We start from the raw sequence: 26,089 nt of genomic DNA on the forward strand, positions 1-26,089 counted from the left end.
TATTGATACATTTAAGAATGTAAATGTATGTATAAAACATATATATTATGTTTAAAAATATTAAAATAAACAATAAATATATATCATATTTGTTTATTTTCATATTTTTATAAATATATATGTTCACAATATATAAAAATTAAAACGAATTTGTTCACATTTTTAATCAGTAAGATAAGCAAACAAAATTATAAAGTTAATCAGAAATTAACTCGTGAACGCGCAATTGTTGAACTAATATAGAGAAAGACAGCAAATAATGAGAAAAGGATAGAGATAGAATAAAAATATTGAAATCAGCGCCATCTCTAAAGTGCTACAAATGAAACTAAATAAATAAGGATAGCAAATAGTAGGAAAAGGATAGATATAGAATAAGAGTTAATTGCCAGCGCCATCTCTTGAACGCTAAAGTTATCTTTTTACAGCGAGTCTTTCTATAAATATCAAGAGATGGCGCTAGTAGTCCGTTTTTCTCTATCTCTATTTCTTTTTTAATATCTTCTATCCTTTTTATATTTCATTTGCTGCGGAACTCAAGAGATGGCGCTAGTTGTACGATTTTCTCTATCTCTATCTCTTTTTTAATATCTTCTATCCTTTTTATATTTCATTTGCTGCGGTACTCAAGAGATGGCGCTAGTTGTACGATTTTGTTCTATCTTTATGTCTATCTCTTTTTAAATATCTTCTATTCTTTTTATATTTCATTTTCTGCGGTACTCAAGAGATGGCGCTAGTTGTACGATTTTGTTCTATCTTTATCTCTATCTCTTTTTAAATATCTTCTATCCTTTTTATATTTCATTTGCTGCAGTACTCAAGAGATGGCGCTAGTTGTACGATTTTTTCTATCTCTATCTTTCTCTTTATGTTTGCTCTCTTTGTTTACTTGGTCCGCCATTACAGATACGATACGAAATGTCAATATACATTCTTTTGTGATTTCTTTTTAACTAAAATATATATTTAAATTAGAATTAAAATATATATTAATCTTTAATGTAAGAAATACAGGTATTCTATATTTTTTTATTCATATCAAAATATTACAATTTTTTTATAAATGTATAATGTTATATAAAAATTTATAATAAATGTTTCTATTCGTTACAAATATTACATTTTTGTTGGTCGTGTAAAGCAACCAATAAAATTTTATTATATATTTCTATCAATAAATTTCAAAATTATTTTTTGAAATCTGGATGGAATCCTTAGACCATTATCAGTCTTTTGTTAAAATGTGAAAGTTATAAACTTTCAAGGCATCGAACTAATTGTACATTACTGACACTAAGTATGGTACTTATATGTTCACAATATTTATAATACTAAATGTATCAAAATAAATAATCATGTTCAAAATGAACACATGGTATGGTTTTAGTTTGATTTAAATTATTTTAAATATTTCTTTGAATAAACACTTTCTATGAAAAATAATATACAAAGTAGAAAATTATAGATATATCTTTATAAGACACTGTATCTTACTTTGGTGTCAATCAATGTATTCTACATCTTATAATTAGTATTATGTAGCTATTTAAGGCCATAGAAGTTCTATATTTGGAGATTGCAGTTCCTCAAAAATTTTGTACATCGATAGTACTACTAACCAACAGTAGATCTAAAAACATATTCAATTTTATGATATTATTATTATTAATGTAATTACATACAATGTAAATACATTAATAGATAAAAGAATGTAAGAAATAAATTATATTATACATACATTATACGACATCCACAACCAAATGCACATTGCTGCAAATGTTGCATCTAGCTGCAAATATAATATTAAAAAATATGAACTATAAAATATATAAAATAATATAGAATATTTATAAGTATTTATAAAATATGAGAAACTTACGTAAATATAATATCCTCCTATAAGCCAAAGTCCAAAAACTAATTGAAATAAACATACAAGAAACCATAATACAAGCCAAGGAAGTAACCATCCTCTTATTCCTTCTTTTATTCCATGTATCATCAAACCACCTGATATAATCAGGAGACTAAAGTAAAAGATGAAAAATCCTCCCACAACTTGCATTGCTAAAAAAAAAAAATATAGAATATTTGAATATATTTGAATATATATGAATATATATGAATATATATGAATATATACGAATATATATGAATATATATGAATATATATGAATATATATAATTATCAATTATACAATCTTATATTACTTACATCCTCTAACATCAGCCTCAAAAAGAGGATTATACAATTGAGTTGAATCACCTCCATTTAATTGATAGGAAATTAATGTAATAGATACTATACTAATAGCCTGAAACAAAATATACATAAATTAAATTATAATAAAATATAAGTTATATTTAATTAAAAAATACGTACAATTGTATAAAAGGCAATAGCTTTACATCCTGTCTTGATATTATTGGTCCAAACAAATGGTGACCAACAGGTTTCCAAAATTGTCATGGCTTTGTTAAAATAAAAATTCACATGCAATAACTATTTGTCACGTTCATTAGCTATTAAAAAATGTGGATGATCTAACTCGTAAATACACCTACTTGTTGTTATTAGTGTAACGCTTGGGCGTCGACACATAAAAGGTGTACCAACATACAAATCCTATAAAACTAGAAAAAATGCTAGGGAATAAATTTAAGAAAATATAATATATTTTTTAAATTCATTTCAAAATTCAAGTTTCATTTTAAATATATATAATACATTAATATATTTTAAATTATACAACAAAAAAAAAACATTATTCAATATTAAAATATTGAAATATTGAAAACAATTGAAGAAAACTTGTCCAGAACAAGTTCAAACATACATCTTAAATTGAATTAATGTATTGTCTACAAATTCATGCAAATTATGTTAAAATTTGTATTTTGATTGTTATTTTTATAATTGTATATTATTCATAATAATATACAATTATTCATTTAGTTTAGTTTATTCAATTTCTTTTACTATATGTGATTGGTTATCAGATATCTCTTGACTTATTTAATTTTGCAGATTATTCATATTTATTAAAGAAATTTATTATTTTATTGAATTGATTCTATCGAAATAATTCAAATATTTTATATTATGTTTAACATACAGTGAATATATAGCGACACAAAGTATACTATTAATGGTGTCGTTCACATTCCCTCCACTAAAATGACTATTATGGCGGCTCTTTCAATAAAGTCAAAAGTAATCTGACGAAATATATATATATTTTTTTTAGTTTTTGTTTTTATTACAAATGAGTTTAACACAATTAAAAAAAATAAATTAATTAGAAACTATTTAGAAATATTTATTAACAAAGGAACATAAAGAAAAATAAAAACAAATGAAGAACAAAATTTTCTCTTAACAATATGAACACACTTTTCACTGAATTTCATTCTAAATACTTCTTAATTTATTATTTAAAAAAATATATACAATAAAGAATTTATAATTTTAAGACTAATAATTTTTTTATGATAGTTTTTATAACAAACAACGAATAAAATGTTACGCGTTTCGCAACCATTGATAGCAGTTAACGATGAAAGAATAGCATCTTTAACGCGCTTGACAATGCAAAAGTATCGAAGTTAATATGCATATTACCAAGAATCGAGCATTGTCGGTGATTAACCCGTGGAAAATGTAGTTCAATGGTTTCGAATTACTTGGATGCGGTTTCCGCGGCGAGCAGCCATTTTGGTACCACAAATGTAAATAAACTGCCTGAAACCAGATAAGATCTGTGACTGATAATACAGTCGTGAAGAAAAAAAGAACCGATAGCCTTTGATTACGCCAAATGTTAAGGTTGGTGCAACGACAGGAAGCTTTCACTTAATCGGTTATACACCGAATATTATGAACGACGAAACTCATGAACCAACGAAGTTATAGGCGCAATAATAATGTCAAGAGACTGTGAAACATTGAAATCTATTTGCCAATTAATTTTCGTAGCCTATGGCTCAGCATGTATAGGTATGTAAATGCTTATCAAAATATATAACTCGTTCCATTTAAATGATAGAGGCATTGCAAACAAGCGCTCGTTTGATGTTTTAAACGATACGTGTTCGGTAATTTCTTCGATTCGTTCACTAATAACGGAATATCAGGAGGTCCACGATTCAATGGAACGTTGTAGAACTCGCACGAGCCTTTTAAATTCCTATAGTCATCGAACACAATAGCGTACTGCGTAATGGACGAGGTATTCATCTCGGGGAGAACGAGATGATCGTAGTCTTCGTATTTCGATTGCGTAACGAAATATCGTAATTCAATTGTGTATCAACATAATTGTATAATTCCAACATAAATTATCGTATTTTTCTTTTATTCGCACTTACATATATACAATTTTGTATTGAGAATAACTTATGAAATAATATATGAAATATATTATTCAATAAATATATGAAATAATCGTACGAAATAATGAAATATATATCAAACAATCGTTGAATATATATTACAAGTGGATTAATTTCAAGAATAATATAGGAGTAATAGTATCTTCGATCAGAGCTACTGTAACGAGAAGAATTTATACCATAGTTGGCACTCGATCTGCGAGTACGTGTTACGACTCGTTATTGTAGGTGTATCTAATGTCAAGGGGATCGTGAATATTGCATCCTTTGCTGGTCTCTCGAGGGAAGAGGATCGCTATGTTGACGTATAGAAAGAATAAAAACAGTGGATATATGTAATTCTTTATAGTAATATAATAGTTATCCATCTAGTTCTAGACGGATGAGTCTCGCACTGACTCAAGGAGTTTAGTCTAGACCAAAAGCTATAAATATAAGTAAGTATGAATATATAAGAGGCTACTCAGTTGGATCATCAAAATTCTCTGTTCTACTTCCTTCAACTGTCCATTTTAATCATTTTCTGAGATTAATTCGCTATCATGTTGGTTTCTTGACAATTTAGAAGAAAGCGATCGTACAATAACAAGTGATTTTTATTCTCTAATTAAATTGTATACTGTAAGAGAAATTTTTTTAGTTAGAGATTGTACGATCTGTGAAAGAAAGAATATTAGATTAAAAATTTCTGAGATTCCTTCGTTCCTTCGTTTCGCGCGAATTGATGATATAAAGAGAAGACCTTGAAGACATTTACAGATTCATCGTACGTTCTTGTGATGTTTGCGAGACACCAAAAAGAAGATTAATGTTTGTCTCGAAAATTATAATGTGACAGTTCATCTTAACCTTAGCGTAAGTATAAATTAGCTTTAAACTGGCTCTCAATTTAGATGCCTGTTCGAAAGCATCGCGCACAACGTTGCCGCCGTTTCCATTCTTGAAGCTACATCCCAACTTCGTGAATGGTAAGTCTCGTGGCATCGTCTTTACGCAGTTAGTGAACGCAACACCAACAGATTTTAAATGAGCAACCTGCACGTGACTTTATCCATGCTTATAGAAAATCAAGGGATAATAAATCGATGCATCGTCTCTGTTGTAATTGTAAGGAAGAGACATAAGATTTTGCGTTCAATTTGAATATTCATGATCGTTTTCATTTACAATGAAACGCATACGTTTAATTTGTAGAAAAAAAAAAAAATTAACTTTGAGCAAGAGAAACAGGAGCATGAGTTTTCTGTAGAAAAATTTATTAAGAAATGTGCAAAACGAAAGAAGTAAAACAAATTTTATTCTTAATTATTCAACCATGATTTATCTTTGATTCGGGACCAAAGTTTTGCGCACGTAATGAAAAATATTACTTACGCGCTTACGGGATAAAAACGAAAAAAGTTTTATGGAAAATATCGAGAAAAGAAATAAGGCGACGAGTAAAATTAGAAATTTATTTTAAATAGAATTTTTTAAATATCAAGAGTAAAATGTTACGCGTGTACAAAATGAATTACCATACTGCAATTAAATTTCGTGTATTTCGCTTTTGAAGGCTCGTTTAACGCGGCACGGATTGCAGGAAAGGAATTGGCCGAACAAAAAGTTGTTGGAACAACTTTGCGTTTGAAGAAAAGCTATAACATCATTCAACCGATTTAAAATTAACCGCGTGCAATCCCAACAATTTGGGGATCGAAAATTTATTCCCAAAGAAGATCATGAATAAAAGAAGAAGAAGACGGATGCAATTTCTTTATTTAAAGTTGTTCCAGATCGATTCTCGATTCGCTTTGTAATGGAAATAGAGATGATTGTTAGAATCACCATTCTTGAAACGATAGAATGTTTATACCGCCCGGCAAACTAATTCATGTACGAAGCTATCAGAGTTATCGGAAACGCGATATAGTCGACTCCTTTTGTGTCGACGAATTCGCGTTACTTTGCTCTGCTATTTCATCCTCTGTTATTCCGGACACCGTGCAAGCTCGCCTCGTCGATCAGGTAACATCGCCACAACCGAGAATTATAATAAACACACGGTGAAAAAACACACCGTATAACACATCGATCCATATATCGCGTCGATAACACGCTTGAATTTTAAATTCATTCCCGCCAAAAGACGGAGCCCAAGATCTTACAATACACGATATAGCAAACAATTTTCCAAAAGTAAGAACATAAAACACGCGTAATCCGTTGAAAAATTACCGAAAAATTATCATTCGACCAATATTTCTACTCCATAAATCAAAATCAAACGATACAAAACGAATTCACCCTCGTTTCAAATCGTCGAATCGAATCCTCGACATCGAATCGATCGCTTCGAGGATAACAAAGAGATATTTTCAAAGAAGCAGCGAAGCTTGGACAGGAAGGTGATTAAAAAAGGCGGAGGAGAACGCGAACAAGAAGAAAATTCCAACATGGTGTGCGCACACGGTCGGAGTTAGGGGAAAGGCGCTATAGAGGTCCCCTCTAGTGAGATTGGGCCCCGTTCGGGTCTCTCTCGCATACTCTCTCGTGACGACTCGAAGGTTTCCTTCGCACCGGTTCGTGCCGTGGCTCGGCTCGTGCATATACGCCATGGTCTCTCGTGTCGAATCGGGCCAGCTTCGTGGTGCCCAGCTGGATCCGTGCACCGATTTGTCGGCCTCCAACTCGTCGTCGAGGTGCTCTGCCGGCCCACCGGAGATACGTTCTCGATCGGTCTGTCGTCTCGGCTGTGAAACGTGCAGCGTGTCTCGGCTGATCTGATGTAAACCCTCTCTCTCTTTCTCTCTCTCTCTCTCTCTCTCTCTCTCTCTCTCTCTCTCTCTCTTTCTCCTTCTTTCCTTCTCTCTTTCTTTCGCTCTCTGTCTCGCCCAGTCACTCCTTCTCTTTCCCTGCCGTGAAACCGCATCGGCCGTGTGTATATCGCCTCGATTACACCAGAACGGTTGAGCGTCGCCGAGCGGTCCCAACGTCTGGATCCGTGGAGCGCACTTGGCCGTCGTCGCCGTTGGTATTCCGTTCCATTCCTCCAACGATCGTTAATTAAACCTGGTGTGGACACGGTGGACACTCGTGGAACTCGATTCGCTCGTGGTGGAACACGATAGATCAAGATCTTTGGTGTGTGTCTGTGTATGTGTGTGTGTGTATGCATGCGTGCGTGTGCGCGCTCATGTGTGCGTGTGGATTTTCCTGGATTCGTGCACACCGGGTCGAGAAATGTATACGCGATACTGGTGATGATTTCTACTATCAGTGTTGTAAGATTTACACCATTTCCTCTGGATGGATCGGTTTGAAGATTTTGGATAAAAAAAAACTACGATTGTTGTGCGATTCGTTTCGTTTGCGTTTCGAAGAATCCTGCGAGTTTTTTTCTTTTCTTTTTCTGGCGGTGTCGTGCTTCTTTTTTTTCGCGAATCGAATCCTTCTACGCGGGGATTCGTAAGCAAGTACATGTGCACTCGAGGAATTTAAGGAACTGGAAGGAACGAGAGGTTAAGCGGTTTAGAGGACGATGATCGACCGATGATGCACGTTAGAAATTGAAAGCTTTCAAGGGGAGGGAAGGAAGGAAAGCTCGAACGTTTGGGAAACAGGGGAAAGCAGACATTTCGTTCTTCGCCGATTGGCCGAGAGATTCTGTTCGCCGCTCTCGTGCTCGGCCAATTAATCGATTAATCGGTACGAAAGAGACGGTCGGTTTTCTCGGCGAAACTGGTTTAAGTGGTTCGCATTAGCATCTTTTAATATGCTACTGTTACGGAATACAATTCCTCTCGTCCGGTAAGTGGACGAGATTAATGTTCCCATTGCGGCGAGGGGGCGAGCCCGAGCTCTCCTCCACAGGCAAATCAAAACGTTCACGGTGTCGTTTCTCTGTCGTGAGCTGATAAAAGCGATACGCGTGCACCTACGTATATACGATTAAGATAAAGGTGGCGGAGCCAAGTGGAAGGGAAAAGAAGAAAGAAATTATTTATAATCGGTGGTGTGCGCGTCGACGACGTTCTCGACGTTCTTGATTCTCGGATTCGGTCGGTTAACGAGCCGCCGAAAATCCATCTTGTGGGAAAAGAAAAAAGAAAAAAAGTCGAGCTCGAGTGAAAGTGGATGGTAGCCGTCGCGCATTCCGTGCGCTTAATCCCCCAGTGCATTCGTGATTAATTAAGAGCGGAGTGAAAAGCGATCTCGCGCGCGCTCGAAGAATCGTGAAGAATGCCTTCGAGTTGATACCTGTTGTACGTGTTGTGTGAACACATATACGCGCGTGCATATATATCTCTCTGTGAGTATATCCGTGTGTGTGTCGATCGACCGGTGCAAAAAACCGATTCGTGATCTGCTAATCTAGTCACATTGACTTTAAGATTACCTCTCTGAAACTAGCGGCCCGAGGAAACGAGGACAGAGAGACGTTTCGTGCGTACGAAAATTTGTTTATCGTTCGCGATCTAAGAAATAAAAAACACGATATTACGATAATATTATCTCGCCAACGATAAGGCAGGCTAACGTGCGTAGAGAAATCTGGAATCTGGGCTCTAAAGATTTTCAATAAACGTTTCGATCACGGTCGACCGTCTAATTGGAGCCAGTCCAATGTCTCTTTTCGATCGATTCGAAACGGAAATCGGTTTAGAAGGAGATTAAAAACAAAAAAAAGAAGAAAAAAAGAAAAACGAACAGAGTGAAGGCAGAAGTGGAACATCTAGATTTTGTGTGGAACGTTTATTGCTCGTCGATCCCGAGTAATGTGCAGGATCGAACGACGTCGATTTAACGATCGTTCGAAAGCGAGAAGCGCCACGACGAGGACAGGTTTATCGGCGAGGAAAATTTCTGTTTCGAAGTGCGAGTTGTGATTTCTTGCGTGTTATCACACGGTGGAAAGGTGTCGATGATAATTCCACGTGAACGAAAATATCATCCGGCCGAGGAAGTACTTGTTATGGATATCTGCACGGCGATCGAACGGGAATACTTTCTCGAGCGGAATTACGTGGATGGCATCCAGGAAAGAGTTTTCGAACCCTTGCAGGAGTAAGTATAAATATATATACATACACGATCGTTCCAATCTTAATCAGAAGATTTATTAAATATACAAATATTTCCTTTTGATATCTCTATATTTGTCGTATATTAATCGTATGTATTTAACAAGTTGTGTTTGATGAGCTGATATTTTTGATATCTTGGAAAGCGTGAATAAAATTGAAAATCGAGTCAAGTTTATGAAGTTTGTGCGTAGAATTCGAGAAACTATTTCACTATTTGACAGATTTATATTAACTATTCAATATTTAAGGAGAATCAAAACAAATCAATCATGAAAATAAAGAATATTTAAAATGGATCATTCGCTAGAATTATCCCCATAGATAATTCTTCCCCGAAAAACGAAACGTCAATAACGAAAATCGATCGAACATTCAACCAACAACTCGCTCGATACATAATTCAACAACGCTCGATTCGCCAAATAAAATCTCCGATCTCGTTGAACAATCGTTCCTAAGCTAAATACCTCCACCTGTTAAAATCTCGTATCCTCCTTCTGTATGTAGCGGGATCACGAAGCGTATCCTTTCGTGGAACGTGGAGCCTCGGCCACACGATAATCACACGAGAAAGTACAATGGAAGCACGTTGGTCCGCTATTTATGAATATAATGTTCGATCGTCCCGCGCCGTTGTTCGAGCGGAAAAGATGGAGATTTTTTATCGATCGGTGAAAGTCGAAGTTTGCCGGTAATCTCGCCGATGCCGGAAGCCCTAAACCGTTCCTAGCCGCGATTGTCTCCTCCTATGGGGGAGAAAAGAAGTCGGTTGTGCATCGAGAGGATGCGTGTGCAGTCTTCTCCTCGTGTCCCTCTAACATCGTGGCCCATTAAGATGAACCGTAACGGGGCGCTGCCACGTTTTTTCTCCTCGTTTCATAGGAAGATCATTGTGGCCACGATAAATCACCAAAGAGTTTGATAGTTGAAAGCTGGGATTGGTTTTGATTTACGTGCCCTTTTCTCACTTTGAATTATTTTTAATTTGAGAGACAATCGACTCTTTCTTGCGTAACATTGCGTTTCGAATTTTCTTAAACACATCGTGTAATATCTTATTTTTTATTTTTATTACAGATATTATTGTTTCATTGGGCAATGGATTTCGAATTTGAATTGTGAACAACTATTTTTCTTTAAGTATCGTATCATGGATTTGATTTGGATGGAATGAATATAGTGATCTACGCTTTTAATTCTTGCTGTAATGTATTTATTTGATAATTTTTCTTCTCTTTAAAGGAAAAAAAAAAAAAGAATTGGAAATAATTATTTTTAGAATATATCTCTCGTAATTTGTTGCCTTAGGATTTAATTCTTCGAAACTCACCTGTAATACTTGCTTCGACTTCCGTGCACGACAAGCGTAAATAAGATCAAATTCCTTCGTTCTTATATGTACATTATATCCCGCTGTTGTCTCAACAAATGCCACAAGTCGTGTTTTTTCGATGATTGTGTTCACTGTTGCGTCATCGACCGAGAAATTCAGACCAAGCGATCGGTTTTGGCAGCTGTATCAAGACAGGTGTGGAAATGTTCGTTCAAGATTTTTCACCTCGAATTACCGAGTACTAAATTTCTTTCTCTATATTCGGAAAGTCGTATGGAAATAATACAACGGGAACACTGCATCCTCCATGAATTTCGAACATCTATTTCGAATATCGGTAATTTCATTAGAGCAATGAAAATTGTAATAGGATTCCAGATACTGTATAGAATTATTTCACGATGATCGTTAGCACGGTATCCTGTTCAATCGTGCGTGAAGAATCAATTTACCTAAGTCCAGTATCGTTTATGTGATCGTTCTTTCTTTCTTTTTTTTCTCTCTCTTCTGTTTTTTTCCAAAAGAATCAACGATAATCTATCAATTACGAATATTTAACCAGTTTCCCGCTTACAAATTTATTTACTCGACGATAATTACAATTTTCTTTAGCTACTAGTTCAGCTCTTACAGGTTATAACCTGTACGATAATTATTAGGAGAAATATTAGAAATATGTTGCTTTTAGTTAGTCAAAAAATGTTTATAAAAGTATATATAATGATAATTTATAAATTTTTAAAAAATCCTAGATAAATAATAATACAATTTAAAGAAAAGTAAAATAATTATAAGTGTATAGAGGCCAAATTGTCGCTTGACTGTAAGAGGTCATTGGCTGTTTATGCTTTGCTTCCATTTTCGTACACTCCGTGTGTGGTATCTCCTCCATTTACCCCTACCAATCCACGTTATCAGGTTCCTCCGCGCAAAATCTCCCTTATCGCTTAAACTTTCGCGCATTTTCGTTCGAATTTTCATTCTTCGCTTTTACCAAGCGATCAGCAAAATCTGTGAAAACGTCTCGAAGCTGTTCGACAAACGATAATGAGCGATATTCCTCTGTCCCCTTCCCTCTCTCTTAGGGATGTCCCTCGTCGCGGATTCACCGGCTCTCCAAAAGACACGACGTATAAATACCACCTCGTTTCGGCTTCCTCTCTCTCCCCGGCCACCGTTCTCCCTCTCTCTTCTGCCTGGTAGCACGGAGTCTATTTAGATAATCTTCCGCTTAGCGGGAGCGGCACTCGGTGCGGCAAGGGAGCCTCTTCTTCGCGGAGGCTTTCACCAAGGTGGCATCATATTCCTGATCCGCGAACCGGCCGCGTTTCTTCGATCCTCTCCACTCGTTCCTCTCGGTCTCTTGTCGCCTCTGTTTCCTCGGCCGCCAGTGTACAATAGAGGTTTTCGGCGTACGCCACGCCTGTCCCTCCTCTCTCTTTCTCTTTCTCTCTCTGTTAACGCGTGACCTTGAGCCCTTGTCCTCGCTGCGACATCAAGATCTAAGAAGAAGCTCGAAAGATCCAGTGTTGGCCGGTTGGATCGCCGTGAGATGAGGCCATTTCGATTAACCGGTAAGCGAATCCAATCCTCTCTCGACCATTCGTTTCGTCGATGCGTGGGTGATCGACCCGATTGCTCGACGATAGACCCCGTGATCTCTGATTCAGATTCCTCGTTCGCATTGTGAAATGAAAGATTTTTCCGCTTCGGAATCTAGGTAGGCCTCGCTATTCGCGGCGTGCGCCTTTAACCCTTTAGCGCATCTGGCGGATGATTATGTGGACATGGGCCCGCGAGTGTTTATTCTGGGGTATAGAGGACGTAGAATGTTCGTCGAAGTGTGAAACTATATATTAGCGATTCCTCGTAATACGAATGAATATAGGTGTGTATTTTCGATAGTTGTAAGATTTGGCACTTTTTGGGACGGTGAGTGTTTCGTGGAAAGTGAAAATAATTTGGCATAATAATTTTACTGTAAATGATAAAAAAGAAAGAGGGAAAAGTAATAAATAATCTGCGGATTTTTATGCAAAATTAAATTTTTCTGATTAAGAAACTGGAGTTTAAATAGGAACTATCTGGTAATAACTATAATAAGTATAAATGACAAAATATATAGATATATAATGAATGGCAATATTAAATACTAAATGTAAGAGCTAGATAATTTAAAAATATATTGCGTTTAATATCGTGTCTCCATTCAAAATCAGTAAATTTTCAGGAAACTTTAAAGCACAGAGATTTCGATTATTCGAAGTGTTATACTTACTCGTTCAAACAATCGAACAAACGATAACGATCTGTGGCGATAATTTACAAAGGGAAAACGCGGAATAGAAAGAATTTTAATGGAACGGGGGGATTACTTTAGTTTATCATCGATAAGCGACATTGAACGAGTTTCTCAGAGCAGCCGAAGCGATAACGATCGATCGAACGAGGGAAAGGCACGCGAGACTCTTTATCTCGCGTGTATTTCATTGTTTATCATTGGATACAATTGGCTACGTGTGCAGTCGCGCAGATGTTCGGCCACAATTAAACGTGATTGACGCGAATCTGCCCGATTCTCGAATCGTCGCGACAAATTAGTTCTGTATAGAGGCAAGCTTTAGGAACGATCCGTGCTTGGACGTGTTCGTGTTAAGAGCAATTCGAACGTGTCTCTCTATCTTTAGAAACGTTTCCCCGAAAAGAGATGCCTCGACACGAAACAGAGTACAAAAGGGGTTTCGCGAACAGAAGTTTCACCGTTTGATCATTTCCTTCGAAAGACGTCTTGGCAATTGGCAGACGATTATTAGCAACGAAATTTTTGTTTAATCGAGCGAAGGTATTTCCCAGGAATTCTAAATTGAAATTCTGCTTTCTGTTAATCGCGTTTTTCTTTTTTTCAATAATTATTCCTTCTATTTTTATGACTATCGTTATATAATTATGATTAGTACAATTTTATCATTTCGGCAAAAACAAGTAAAAATAATCTATATGTATGTAATTAAAATTACATTTACTTTTATCGAAATCTGAATAAAAAGACGTCAGGAAAAATTCACGCGAAATAATCCAAAAGAGTTCGCGAAATCATAGATGTTTCAAGATTTCTGCCTCATTTATTGCTCAACGGTTGCTCAAAAGATTCTTCGCGGTGTCAAACGCTTCTCCTCGAAGAGGCCGAAGATGTGAAAAAGAATATTTGGCGAAAGAGTGGCGGGATGGATCGCAGCAACGGCGCGGCGGCTTATCGTTTCGCAAATAAACCGAACGAGACGGTTTCTGCCACATTGCGATGACAAAGCACCGTGCATGTTTATCGGTTGTTTGCACCACCGAGACGCGCGTTGCGCCTCTCGTGCAAATAACGTCGCCTGAACGGAATGCAGTTGCCTCTTTTTCTTCGCCGCTTTCCTTATTCGTACCGTGGCTTCATGTGCCAAGAGAGAAAGAGAGAGACTTTTGGTCTTCTCCAAAAGATCGTCGGATTAAAATTAGCCGTCTCTTCGACGAGACGGTTGACACCTCTCTCTCTCTCTCATTCTTTTTTTTTTTATTTCTTCTTCTTATGAAATCTGACGAATGAAAATAGAAGCTTATATTCGAGGAGGGCTCGATTGACGATAATGTTCGTAGAAAAGCTTGATCGACGAACGGTATCATTTTTCACGGTGTGTTTTGTCCCTCGTGGATTTTTGCTTGTTATACCGGGAATTCTGACGTCGGTGCATCTCTCATGGATATCCTTTATGAGAAAGTATATATATATATACACGCACAAATATTTCGCATCCCTCGTCGAATATTTACGTCATATATCATTGCCCCTCGGAATCTTCGTATATTTTCCGCGTGCCAGGCCGCTTTGTCGCGCGCGAAAACCACTCTTCGATCGTTGAATCATCCAAATCCGGCGTTTGGATCCCCGCACGAAGATCACGGCAGGGCAAAGTGCCAATAAACGAGTGTGCCACCTGCGCTCGATATGCTTCACTCTGTGTGCACCGTCTATTACGCGAATTTTTTCTCTAGCTAGTCCAATGGATTTTATGAGATCTATTTTACGAAGGAAGAACGATCTCTCTGTTTATTTTTCGCTTTGAAATAGTCTCGCGGAAGTATGCTTTTGAAGATCGAATGCAACTGAAATATGCGAAAGTTGGTTCATCGATTTAGTCTTTGTAGTTTAGAGTAGTAGATGTAATTTTTTAAAATAATAGACAAGAATTAACAAGGTACTCGAGATCATAGTATAGAAAGCGAATGGTGATTTTGTAGCGTGTAAAAATAAATTGCAAAAAGAATAATAACATTTTTACATATATAATATAATAATAATTGGTTGATTAGATAAAAGATAATTCTACGTCTAAAAATAAACAAAAGATATAGATATTTTTCATCTAAAAATTAGTTTTCGAAAAAATTGAATTTTATTGTATATTTTTTGTTTACTTTCACATGTAATAATAATCATTTATCAATAGTATATTCAATAAAGAATTTTATATTTGAAAAATTTTCATATAATCATCACTTGAAAACGAAAAAATATTATTCTTTTTCCTTTGTATATCATCGTTTTAATCATACAAAGAATCTGAAATCATTCGTACACTCCATAAATAACACGCTATTCAAATTTATTCAATCAAAAATTATATTTCACAGAAGAATTTTTTCCAAAGACACGTGTAAATCTATCCCCTCCCTAAAGATTTCGATATACTATCGCCTTTTGAATCGATTTAAATTCGCGATATCGAAAGCCACGTGCCGACGTGAAGCGAGATAAAAATTTCTTGGAATAAGGTGGGAGAATGGTGGTGAGCGGTCGCAGAATTCGAAAATATCGCGGGTGCTTGGTTCGAGGAACGAAAAGAAAGCGAAAGAAAATGCCCTCGGCTATCCTGCCGCGCACCAGGCATCTTTGGCTTCCTTGCCTTCTTTTTATTTACCTCAGCGCGACCCTGGCACAAGTTCAATTCGTTCCGGCCAATTGGACTCGGGGCTGTGTGAAAGAGACGCCGCTTTCCGTGGACCAATCGACCATTTTCTCGAGAGGAATGCATCGGCTCGCTCGCGGCAGAAGTTCATAAAGAAATTTGCATTTCCAACGGTAGGATTCTTACTTGCGAGAACTTTTCATTCGGTTGATATTATTGGTTCTTTCTCTTTGTTTATTGTATTTTCTCGGTTCGTTTTATCAGTGAGATTTTTAATCTAAGTTTCTCGTTGAGTGATGTGGAAAAGTTTTTTAATATTTCCCGGTAATTGTGAGTAATATTTAATGAAAAAATTTATCGACACTGGAAATAATTAATCTGTAATATTCTCCTAGATACATTAAATGTTGAGATAAGTATTAATTAAATGTTTTAATTATACTTATTTTGATTATACTTCGTATTCTAATCCTATAATATTTTTTATCGTATAATTTTAATTTGCCTGAGTATTATTGATTGCGAATTAGAATGAGATTTAAACAATCTTATTTATATATTTGATTATTTATATATTTAGATATTTGGGATAATTAATAATCAGAGACAGGCAATAATAAATCATATTCCTGAAAATACGTGAACTACGACTATATCTATAATTTAAACAGTTAAGCAAAAATAATTCATCACTTATCACTTAATATTATAAAATGTGAAATTTCGATTATAATTGTCTTTTTCAATTATTTGTCGATTTCAATTATGAGCTATTATTAACACACTGTAAATTCTACTAATAAAACAATAATCTCTCGAAAAAAATAAATTCAAATTGGTTCCTCCACAAATAATAAAAATGTAATTTCTTCACATTCGAATATCTTTCTATACATATTTTACATATCGAGAATGTACCCAATATTCCTCATGATATTCATCAGAAAATTGACTTATTTTGAAAGATAATTGACTTTTGCAAATCGAAATTCGCATTATCGATCGTGAACTTTATCAGATTCGTTCGAATCGAACTCGGCATCCGTCGGGAGCACAAGCATGAAATAATTCATTCCTGGAATTGAGTGTCACTCTATCACCGCTATCTGACAGAAAACACATTAGACGAGGATCGAATAGGCTCTAGAATTTGTGATGCGTCGAAATATTTCTCGTTAATTCCTCAATCTATTCCACGGCTGTGCATAAATTCTTGTCCAATCCCGAGGGTAATTTGCATACATTTTGATTTGAAAAAAAAAAATCAATCCCATTTTTATATCACGAATAATGCACAACGGAAATGATTTTTATCGTCGTATAAATCTAACCGTCTCGTTCATCGTAACACACCAAATAGGTACAGTAAATCGCAAAAGTATTCGAAGAATATTTTATAGGGAAATTCATTTAATTGAAAATTCTAGTTTTAATTGTATAATTAGAATACAATCGATTATAAAAAGAGATAACAAAATATATTTGATGAAATGAAATCTTCGAACTTTTAGAATTTTTTCACGTTAAGTAGTTATATTTTTTAATGAAAATATTTTTACAGTTTTTTATTTTTAAAGTTTTGCTTTATATCGTGTCATTGCAAAGTTATATTGGAAAAATAAAAAAAGAATCCATTTCATCTTTTCAACAAAATTTCCATTGTATCTATTTCCATCGTTAATATTTTTATTTACAGTTGTATACAATACTTTCGTAAATTACTGTACCTGTAATATATTCGCGATAGAATAAAGCAAGCGAAACGATGCGATCATCGCTTTTTCGCGATAATAAAACGTCGTAATTCAATGTTCGAAAAACAATGTGTCTCGTTTCTTTGTACGTGAACGATGTTTTCAATGGAGAAGAGTCTATTGGATGGAGAGAATTTATTATCCCTATTATTATTTGGCGTTTGATGATGGATTCTTAATGCCCCTTTACTGAGAAGATGCGCGAACCATTTTGATATAGTTAGCCTTCAGTATTCGGAAATAGAAAAGACATACACAGGTATTTATAAACGTCCAATATTTGCAACCATAAAGCTTCCACCGTGATACTGTTTAGATGGGAGCCAGCTTTTCGATGATTATGCAGCACTGAAATTCTTTTATACGTATATTCGTTTATCATATTTGCTCGAAAATTAGAATTTGCTAATTTGTTTTAATAATAACTTTTAATAACGTTGCATCTATTGCGAATGAACAAATGTAAAATATTAAAATTTACGATTTATATAAAATATTAAAGTTATTATTAGAAACAAAATATCTATTGCATATCAATAGTATGCATATTAAAAAACACAATGATAAAAATAAATTATTTTCAATTATTATCCTTACGTATTTCACGAATAAATATAAATTGAAATTGTATCAAAGTAAATACTACAAAATTAGAACCGTTGGACATCTGGAATTTCCAATTTATTCATATGTTCATTGATGTATTAACTACTAGCAATTTTCAATCTCCCGTGATTAATTTATTCGTTCAAATTATAATACTCGTTTTAACGAATATTATCATAATAAATTCATAGTTGGATAATTTATGGGAGGCCACATGTATTATTATCATTACGAAAAATTCCATTCGCTTTTAGGACAAGTATTTAAAATATTCCTTTCCTATTATGATAAAGTTATAAAATGATAAAGAGCATACGTATATATTTCTTCCAATGTGTCTTTACAGTTATAAATATTGCTTCCATTTCTGGTAAAGTTAAATGCTTCCCTTTTTCGTACAGAAATTGTCGGTGTTGCCTAAATCGGATGTAACGGTATAATGACGTCAGTTTCCGATTGACATTAATCGTATATAAGGCTAAACATAGATTAACTTCATAATTATATTGTTAATTTTATAAATGAAATAGAAATCATTATTATGCAAATTATACCTGGAATATAATTAAAATTTAGAAAATTCCTTCTTCATGCGATTAAATACTTATTATACAATAGAATAAAACATAATATTAATTTAATACCATTTTAATCGCCATTTTAAAACCTTATTTTAAAAAAATGAATCTTCGAGTTCAGAAATATTGATACGAGTTTAGAAATCGAATTATTTCATTAACTGGCATATATTCCTTAAATTTTCCTTAAATCAGAAAACAGATCTGATTAAATAACATACGCTTATGCGAATTCATGCACCCGCGTACGCACTCACGCACGCACTCACGCACGACCACCGCTTCTTGAATTCCTGCGAACGTTTGCGCATTCCCTGATAACTGTGGAGAACGATTTTATTTATTTACGCCGCGTCGTCGTTGACTGAATGAAATTCCCGTGAATTCGCGAGAAAGTTCCATTAAAGTTGCTGGAAGTCGTATGCGCGCATGCACACAGTGAAATCTTCGGAATAATTCTGTAAATCAACTGCAATCTGCGTGAGAAGAAAAGTTTACGAGTTGATTACGTTTGATTTGTGAATAAAATGAACATTAAGTCGCGATATTATCGAAACTGCTCGTGTCTCGTTCTATGGTGGTTAATTTATAATGGTGAAGCTTGAAGAGAGCGATAAGGAGTTGAAATACTTATTTGATACATTTAATGAAATCATGTTCTGCTTAATCGTTTCTCCGCCAATTGAAAGAGATGAAAATGAATGATTTGTGAAATTTTCTGATGTTATTATCGATGAAACATATAATTATTTAAAATTTATGTATCTGTGTGTACCTTGCTAAATATAAAAAAGTAATTTAATTTAAATTTTTGTAATATAGAGTACGTATTTCTAATCGACATATATATAAAAGAAAAAAAAAAACGGAAAGAAAAAAAAGAAAAAAGAAAGAAAAATACATGTCAAACGTCGAGCGTTGCCGCGAAATTTATGCTCGTTTCTTCTGTCGAATCAAACGTTAAAGTCGTGCCCGTGTATTTACTCAAAACACAATTTAGGTTTATCTTACGTCATTATGTGGTCCGTGAGTTCATAAAGCATGATGGAAAAGCACCATAATAAGATCATTGCCAGCGTAAACTCTTTATTAAAATAATGAAGACTTTGATTGTTAATCTAACGAAAAAAAAAAAAAAAAGAATAAAATTACTACGTTAAATGGAATTCTTTGCGAAGAATAAAATGTAATTTGTCTGGCGTTTTTGTACAGGGTGAAGGGAGGATGAAGAATGCCCCGCGTCGGTGGAGACGGGGGTGGCGGAGCGGAGAAGGCAGGAGGAAGTGGATTCGGAGGATGGCTTGGGGGTGCAGCAAGAGCCATGACAGGAGGAAGTGTCGGAGGTGGATACGTGGTTCTAGGTGGTACCAGATACGGTCTCAGACTTTCTCAGGTAAAAAGCTTTCGTTTTTAATCCTTCTTCTAATAGTTTATCCATTTATTTTAAATTTTTTTCAAGATTCACTCGCGTTTCATAACTTTTTTTTTCAAATTCGTAATAAAGAAAATATATTAGAATATTGCGATGTATTTGAAATAAATAATCGTTGAAAATTCTTCGATTTAAGAAGATCTCTTGGAATTAAAATACATAAATTGAGAATTTGGATTTTAATTCTTTTACGTTCTTCAACAAATTCTATATTAATGAATAAAATATTTTATCTCGTATGATAAAGTTAAACGATTTGCTGCTACAAATTGATTTTCATAATATATAGATTATTCGTGAAATTTTAAAGTTAATTAAGCATCAACTTGAGGAGCAGGAAGTTTAGAACTATCATATTTATTTCGTGATGAAAAGATTAATGTATACTTAGCTATTTTGTTTGGAATACGCTGTGAAAAAATTTACGAGCTTGTAAATTGTTATTATTAGTATCACGGATGTTTATTCATTTATAAATATGCAAAAATTTACAGAATATTTTAACATTTTTACAAAATATCCAAATATCCGTATATAGATTCCAAAATTTTTACGCAATTTTTTCCTGATAAATTTAGAAAATTATAAATACACACAAAGATACATCGAACAATATTCGACAACAAAATAAACGAGGGTCCTTATAATTATAATAGAATGACTTGTGCAATTATTTTTCATTATCCAAGACTTACATTATCTAAGACTTCACGATACTGGCATTATTACGAATCCTCATTGCTCGCGTCGTTCAAACACGGTCGAAAATGTTGTTGTTCGATCTGCGTCATCGAGGGGCACGAAGGGGAGGATATGTAAAGTTTTTGAAATTTCACGGTACCGCTGCCAGCGTGATTTTATATTGGTTAACGCGGAACCCGCGAGGAGACCGACGCAGCGTCCAGCCAAATAAGAATCCAAATTCCGTTGGCCGTCGGTGACGACCTTCGACGGATTCGCGACAGAGAAGAAACGTTGTTCACGCGAGCAAAATGAAGACGTAGGAAATCCTAAATATAGAGGCGATCGCGCAAATAGAATGCCGCCAGTCAGTGACTCGAATCCGAGCCATCCCCCTTTTTTCTTATTCCTTCTTTCTTCCTCTTCCTATTTCTTCGCGCTGACTGTCCTCGTCAGAACGGAATAATATTCCACGTTGACATCATACGAGCACACGTAGCGACATGAAAATCTTGACACGAGTCTGCCAAGTCCTTCGATCATCGATAGATCATCGCGAGTACGATTGAGAACCGATCTTAACTTTTTGTGATGTAAAATTTTTACGTTTCTTTGCAGCGAGTTCCGAGAATTCTTCTTTGATTCTTTCTTTTTTTTTTTTTCTTTTTTTTTGAGTAATTAGTATAGTTATATAGTGAAAAGTACGGAGGATACTTTTTGAGGTATTAAACTTTTAAGTTCCTGGTTCGTTTGATTTATAAGCTTCGACGATTTCTCTTTTTTCGTACAATTAATTAGTTCTAGTATTATGAATTTTGAAGAATGAGAATGTTTTTTTTTTTTTTTTAACAATTTGAAATATAATAATATATGCTTGAAATCATAAATGATATTCTCAAATCTAAAGTATATTGTTAAAAATAGAAATTCTGGTTATAATATAACAACTATAAAAGTATAAAATATATTCTATTTTATGAATTTTTTAATATTTTTATACTTTAAATAAAAAATATTTCAAATTGTAATTCATATCATAATATATCAAATTGTAATTCATAACTTTTTTCAATATCTTGAAAGAAAGAACAAAACAAAAAGATGAAATTAGAGTACTTACAACCCAAAATTCCTTAAATATTGCATACAATTAAATTCATATTCACTTTTGAAATGAAAATATCGAATTCAATCTGACATATTCGAATAATTTTTCCTATTACATTGTATACGTATATTTTGGTATAAATATCGGTATTATTGTATATAATAAATTTCTATTACGGAATTATTGCTTAATATGGATCCTCCGATATGTAGTTCGTTATCTTTCTTTTTAATATCTTTACGCTGTATCACGTTCTTAGTCGTGCAGCGTAAAATGTCAAAATAAAGATCGAAGCAGACATTTCGGAACGTATCTCGGTATCTCGGGAGGATTTCCAGAAAGGAGATTAGATGGGTTCTACTTTCCAGCATATATACTTTCCGTACATCGTGTTGCATACACACAAGAGTCAGAGATCTATTTCAGAGGAGTTTATCTCCGGGCTCGTTCGTGGGAAGAAACAACGTCACCTTGCCTCGACGCCATTGTCTACCTCCCTTATCCTCTTTACCGCAATCGTTCTTGCACGTGTATCAGTTGAACCGCGTGAAATGACGCGAATAATCATCACGAAGTGACTGTGACATTTCAGAGAGACTTTGAAATATCTCGATGCAAGAAATCTATTCTTCGAAGTCTCGTTCAGTAGTTGAATGTCAATTTTGTTGGAGGATAATTTAACTATGGAAAATAAACGAAGTTAAGTTTGAAGGAAAATTAGGATAATTAAAATATAAATTTCGTATGTTGTTTTTCACTTTAATCGTGGGATCGTTTACCATAACATTTCCAACTAGGTTAAAATGTGATCTATAGGGGAAAAAATTATTTAAATTAGGCGTTCCCTCGTACGTATGGGCAAAGTGAAATTACCTTGTATAAGCAGGTTCTACTTCCTACGTTTCGTTTTACAGGGTATCACAAGAAGCAGTCTTTGAATCTCTTTATATATATACGAAGCCACTTCATAGGCTTTACGGTCCCATTTGTTCCACTGCTTTCGTGCTGCATTAAACAAAGGAGTATAAGGAGTGCTCTAGTCTATATGCGCAAGAGGCCGCCATTTTTCATAGTGCGTTACAAATTAAAGATAAGACTTTCCTAAAGTCTTCTTTCGAATACCATCATAGATTATTTCTTTCTACTTATATATTGAAACGTAAAGTTTGAAATAAAATGTTTCGAAGTTTAAACGTTATAATTATTACCATTATTAATTTTATTTATTGTTTTTAATATTTTTGAAAATACTTGAAGAATAAAATTTTGAATTATTTAATTGTGAAGGAAATTTCATACACATTAATGAAACATATGCGTAGCTGCTTTCTTGCTGATTATAAAATACACGTAATATGACAATGTAAAGATTCAGCAGTTTTATGGAATCTATTTTCGAAGTTTACATATGTTTGTTATAAAACTAACATATGAATTGTCTTTTCATCTTGAAACTTAATCAGTGAATTCTTTCGAATTCTATTCAATTAAATTTTAATCAAACGTGGAATATAATTCTTGTAAATACTTATAAGAAGGTGATAAATCTTAACAAATCTAAGAATAATTTAATCACTTCTATAAAAAGTAGTGACAAAAGAAATTTTTCAACGAAAGAAATCGAAACGTTAATAATCGTTCCCTTCCAAGAAAGTCTGTCGTCATTAAACTCTTAGATTACAGTACCTATACGTTTCATATTCGTTCTCAAATTTCTACAAATTCCAATCCTTTCAGTAAAATCTCAAAAATCATATCCAAATCATCCAGAACAAAAATTCAAATTCACAAAACAAAAAACCCCAAAAAAAATATGATCTGTTTCAAAAAAATTTACCATTAAACTTTCTTTTAAAGATTCCAAAAAAATCTTTCACAGTATCTACTTTTAATTTTACATTTTACAACACTCAACAAATATTAAAATAGTTCCAATACGATTTCACGCACTCTAAATCGCTCATTTAGAATAAAATCCAGAAAAAAGGAAAAGAAAAAAAAAACGATCGATCTCGATTTCTGAATTCCAGGAAAATCTGCCGCCATTGAACTCGCGGGAAGAATCGCAGGAGAGGCGTCGAAAGAGGAGTTCCAGGGAGAGCGACTCTCGCGAGAGACTGACCGATCGGTGTCCAGAGAACTCAGCGGGTCTCGAGCTGAGCACGAGCATCGCGGACTGCTGTTGCATCGGTCCACGTTCGCGTCTGCCGTTGCCGAGAGTCCCGCCGTCGACGACGATCGCTGCTTCGTCCTCGCCGTGCGTAACAGGCGGAGGTGGTGTAGGTGGAGTTGGAGGTGGCGGTGGAGGAGTTAGCTGTGGACAGTCTCCTTTTCCTGGGCCTCCCACGTCTTCGAACAGCCGTGTTGCCGGCGTGGAACAGCCGGCGACGCTGACGACGCCAACGACGACGTCGGCGCAACCGACGTTGGTGAACTCTAATAATAACCGAGGGATGCTGCAAATGTCGGTGGGGAACAGCACTGGCCAACAGCACCATCAGGCACAATCGTCTGCGGCTCTAACGGCGGCGGTACCGTCGGTATCCACCTCCACGTCGTTCAACACGTCCACCGCCGTCCCGACGCTGCAGTCCGTCTCGGTACCGCGACAGCTAGCACAGTGGACCAAGCATCAGACGCTGAAGCTGCAGGTATTTAGCGAAACTTTTTTTTTCTACATCTTGTTAAATTAGATGATCGAAGATCAATTATCGGTTTTGATTTCCTTTGCTCGTTTTTCATTCTTTTTGGATTCGTGTTTCTATTGTATGTATGGATAGAATAAAGGGAGAAATTGTTGATTAGATTGATTAGATCTATCTAGTGGATAGGATGAGTGTATTAAACCTGTGATGGAAGATTTCGTGGTTGGTTTTTGGAAGATATTTTTGGAGGATCCAAGGAACGCGGTTCGGAGGCTGTAGAAAAACTGTTGTGATTTCGTAAGAGTGAGCTGGTTCGTAGGAATTTGGGACGAAGTGTCTTCGACCTGGGAGGACGCTTTGTGTCAAAGCTCGAGAGGTGGGTTACAAGTGGTAGAGATGTAGTATTTTTAATGGCTGGAGATGGGGAGAGGAAGGTCTCTCTCTCTCTCTCTCTCTCTCTCTCTCTCTCTCTCTCTCTCTATTGCGAGGATTGATTATTATTTATTTCCTTCCATTTTTCTTTTATCTATATCCGTTCAACGTGTATCTCCTTCTTCTGTCGGCCTGTAACTGTCAGGGAGTGAGAACGATATATGAGATCGAGGGAAATTAATTCGACGATTCTCGGATACCACGGATAATCTTGGCTTAAGCCAGATTAATTTTCGAATGACAAGAACTTGGTCTTTGTTGAATCTGGTTCACCTGTTAACTCGGTTCAACCTGTTAATTTGTCTCGACCGAATTCCAACGAGGATAAAGAGGGAAAATTAGGATCGATTTGGAAAGTGACGGGCCTAGAGAATCGGAAACTCGTATGTGCGATACGTAGGTGTCTAGTCGAAGAACGATATTCTATTTTGGTCGTCATCTGTCTTTTCCCTCGCGGCAGGCACGAGGCAACGCACGCTGCGCAGCACGGTCGATCCAAAAATTGGATCGTCGCAAGTGCACGATCTTTAAAAACCTCGTGAGAAAGATCAGAAATCTGAACATTCAAAAAATCGTATTCGAAAAGTTCAGATTAATTATAAAAATAATTTTGAATACGATCTTTTGAATATTGAGAGGAAGTAGGTTTTGTAAATTTAATAATTGTAATTATGATGATTTATCTATGCAGGAACCAGCAGTGATAGCAGTGGACCGATTGCACAGGTTCCGATGGAGCGGGGGCGGAGGAGGAAGTAGCAAAAAGTCCTCTTCCGGCCCCCGGAGCGAAAAGGCCGAGCGCCTTCGAGAGCTCACCGAGAAACTCAAGGGACCAGCCCCCGTACCACCACCCAGAAGACCTTCGCGGACTCAAGCATCCTCTCCACCCCCGAGTGGATACCAATCACCCTCTCAAAATTGTCCTCAGGTAAAGACTTTCTTTTTTTCTTTTTTTATATAGCGAACATATACAAAAATTTGTTTCCCAATTGCAAAGATTTTTATAGATCGTCAGCGGATTTTTAAGAATCGCGAAGAAGTGAAATCCCCGATTTGATATTTCTAATTTTACTCCGGAAACATGATAATTGAAGAAAAACTTTGCTAGCT

General features: G+C 35.3%; 2 protein-coding genes and 1 long non-coding RNA gene across 7 annotated transcripts in view; 1 reads left to right on the top strand and 2 right to left on the bottom strand.

Annotated features, from left to right (window-relative positions):
- Positions 1-1,107: 1,107 nt before the first annotated feature.
- Positions 1,108-2,568, bottom strand: LOC122711618. The gene is made up of 5 exons (XM_043930582.1): positions 2,387-2,568; positions 2,219-2,318; positions 1,883-2,070; positions 1,742-1,792; positions 1,108-1,633 (listed from the first exon to the last, which is right to left on the bottom strand). Exons 1-5 carry the CDS (start codon positions 2,471-2,473, stop codon positions 1,550-1,552), a joined length of 510 nt encoding a protein of 169 aa, XP_043786517.1. The 5' UTR covers positions 2,474-2,568; the 3' UTR covers positions 1,108-1,549.
- Positions 2,569-8,777: 6,209 nt separating this feature from the next.
- Positions 8,778-26,089, top strand: part of LOC122711615 (rho guanine nucleotide exchange factor 17) — a 57,738-nt gene continuing 40,426 nt past the window's right edge. For 4 of the 5 annotated variants that reach the window (XM_043930572.1, XM_043930574.1, XM_043930575.1 and 1 more), the window contains exons 1-4: positions 15,883-15,916; positions 19,894-20,074; positions 23,933-24,553; positions 25,671-25,907. In XM_043930572.1, the coding sequence (XP_043786507.1) occupies positions 19,913-20,074; positions 23,933-24,553; positions 25,671-25,907 (1,020 nt within the window). In that variant the 5' untranslated portion in view covers positions 15,883-15,916; positions 19,894-19,912. Of the gene's footprint in view, positions 9,442-15,882; positions 15,917-19,893; positions 20,075-23,932; positions 24,554-25,670; positions 25,908-26,089 lie in introns of those variants that run through there. The other variant, XM_043930573.1, reaches the window with a different exon arrangement.
- LOC122711619 lies at positions 22,104-24,092 on the bottom strand. Its single transcript, XR_006346133.1, has 3 exons — positions 24,025-24,092; positions 22,776-22,907; positions 22,104-22,712 (listed from the first exon to the last, which is right to left on the bottom strand). It is a non-coding gene; the product is annotated as an uncharacterized LOC122711619 (long non-coding RNA).

This window comes from Apis laboriosa, unplaced genomic scaffold, assembly GCF_014066325.1.
Source record: "Apis laboriosa isolate Shangri-la unplaced genomic scaffold, ASM1406632v1 scaffold174_cov162, whole genome shotgun sequence".
Lineage (NCBI taxonomy): Eukaryota > Metazoa > Arthropoda > Insecta > Hymenoptera > Apidae > Apis > Apis laboriosa.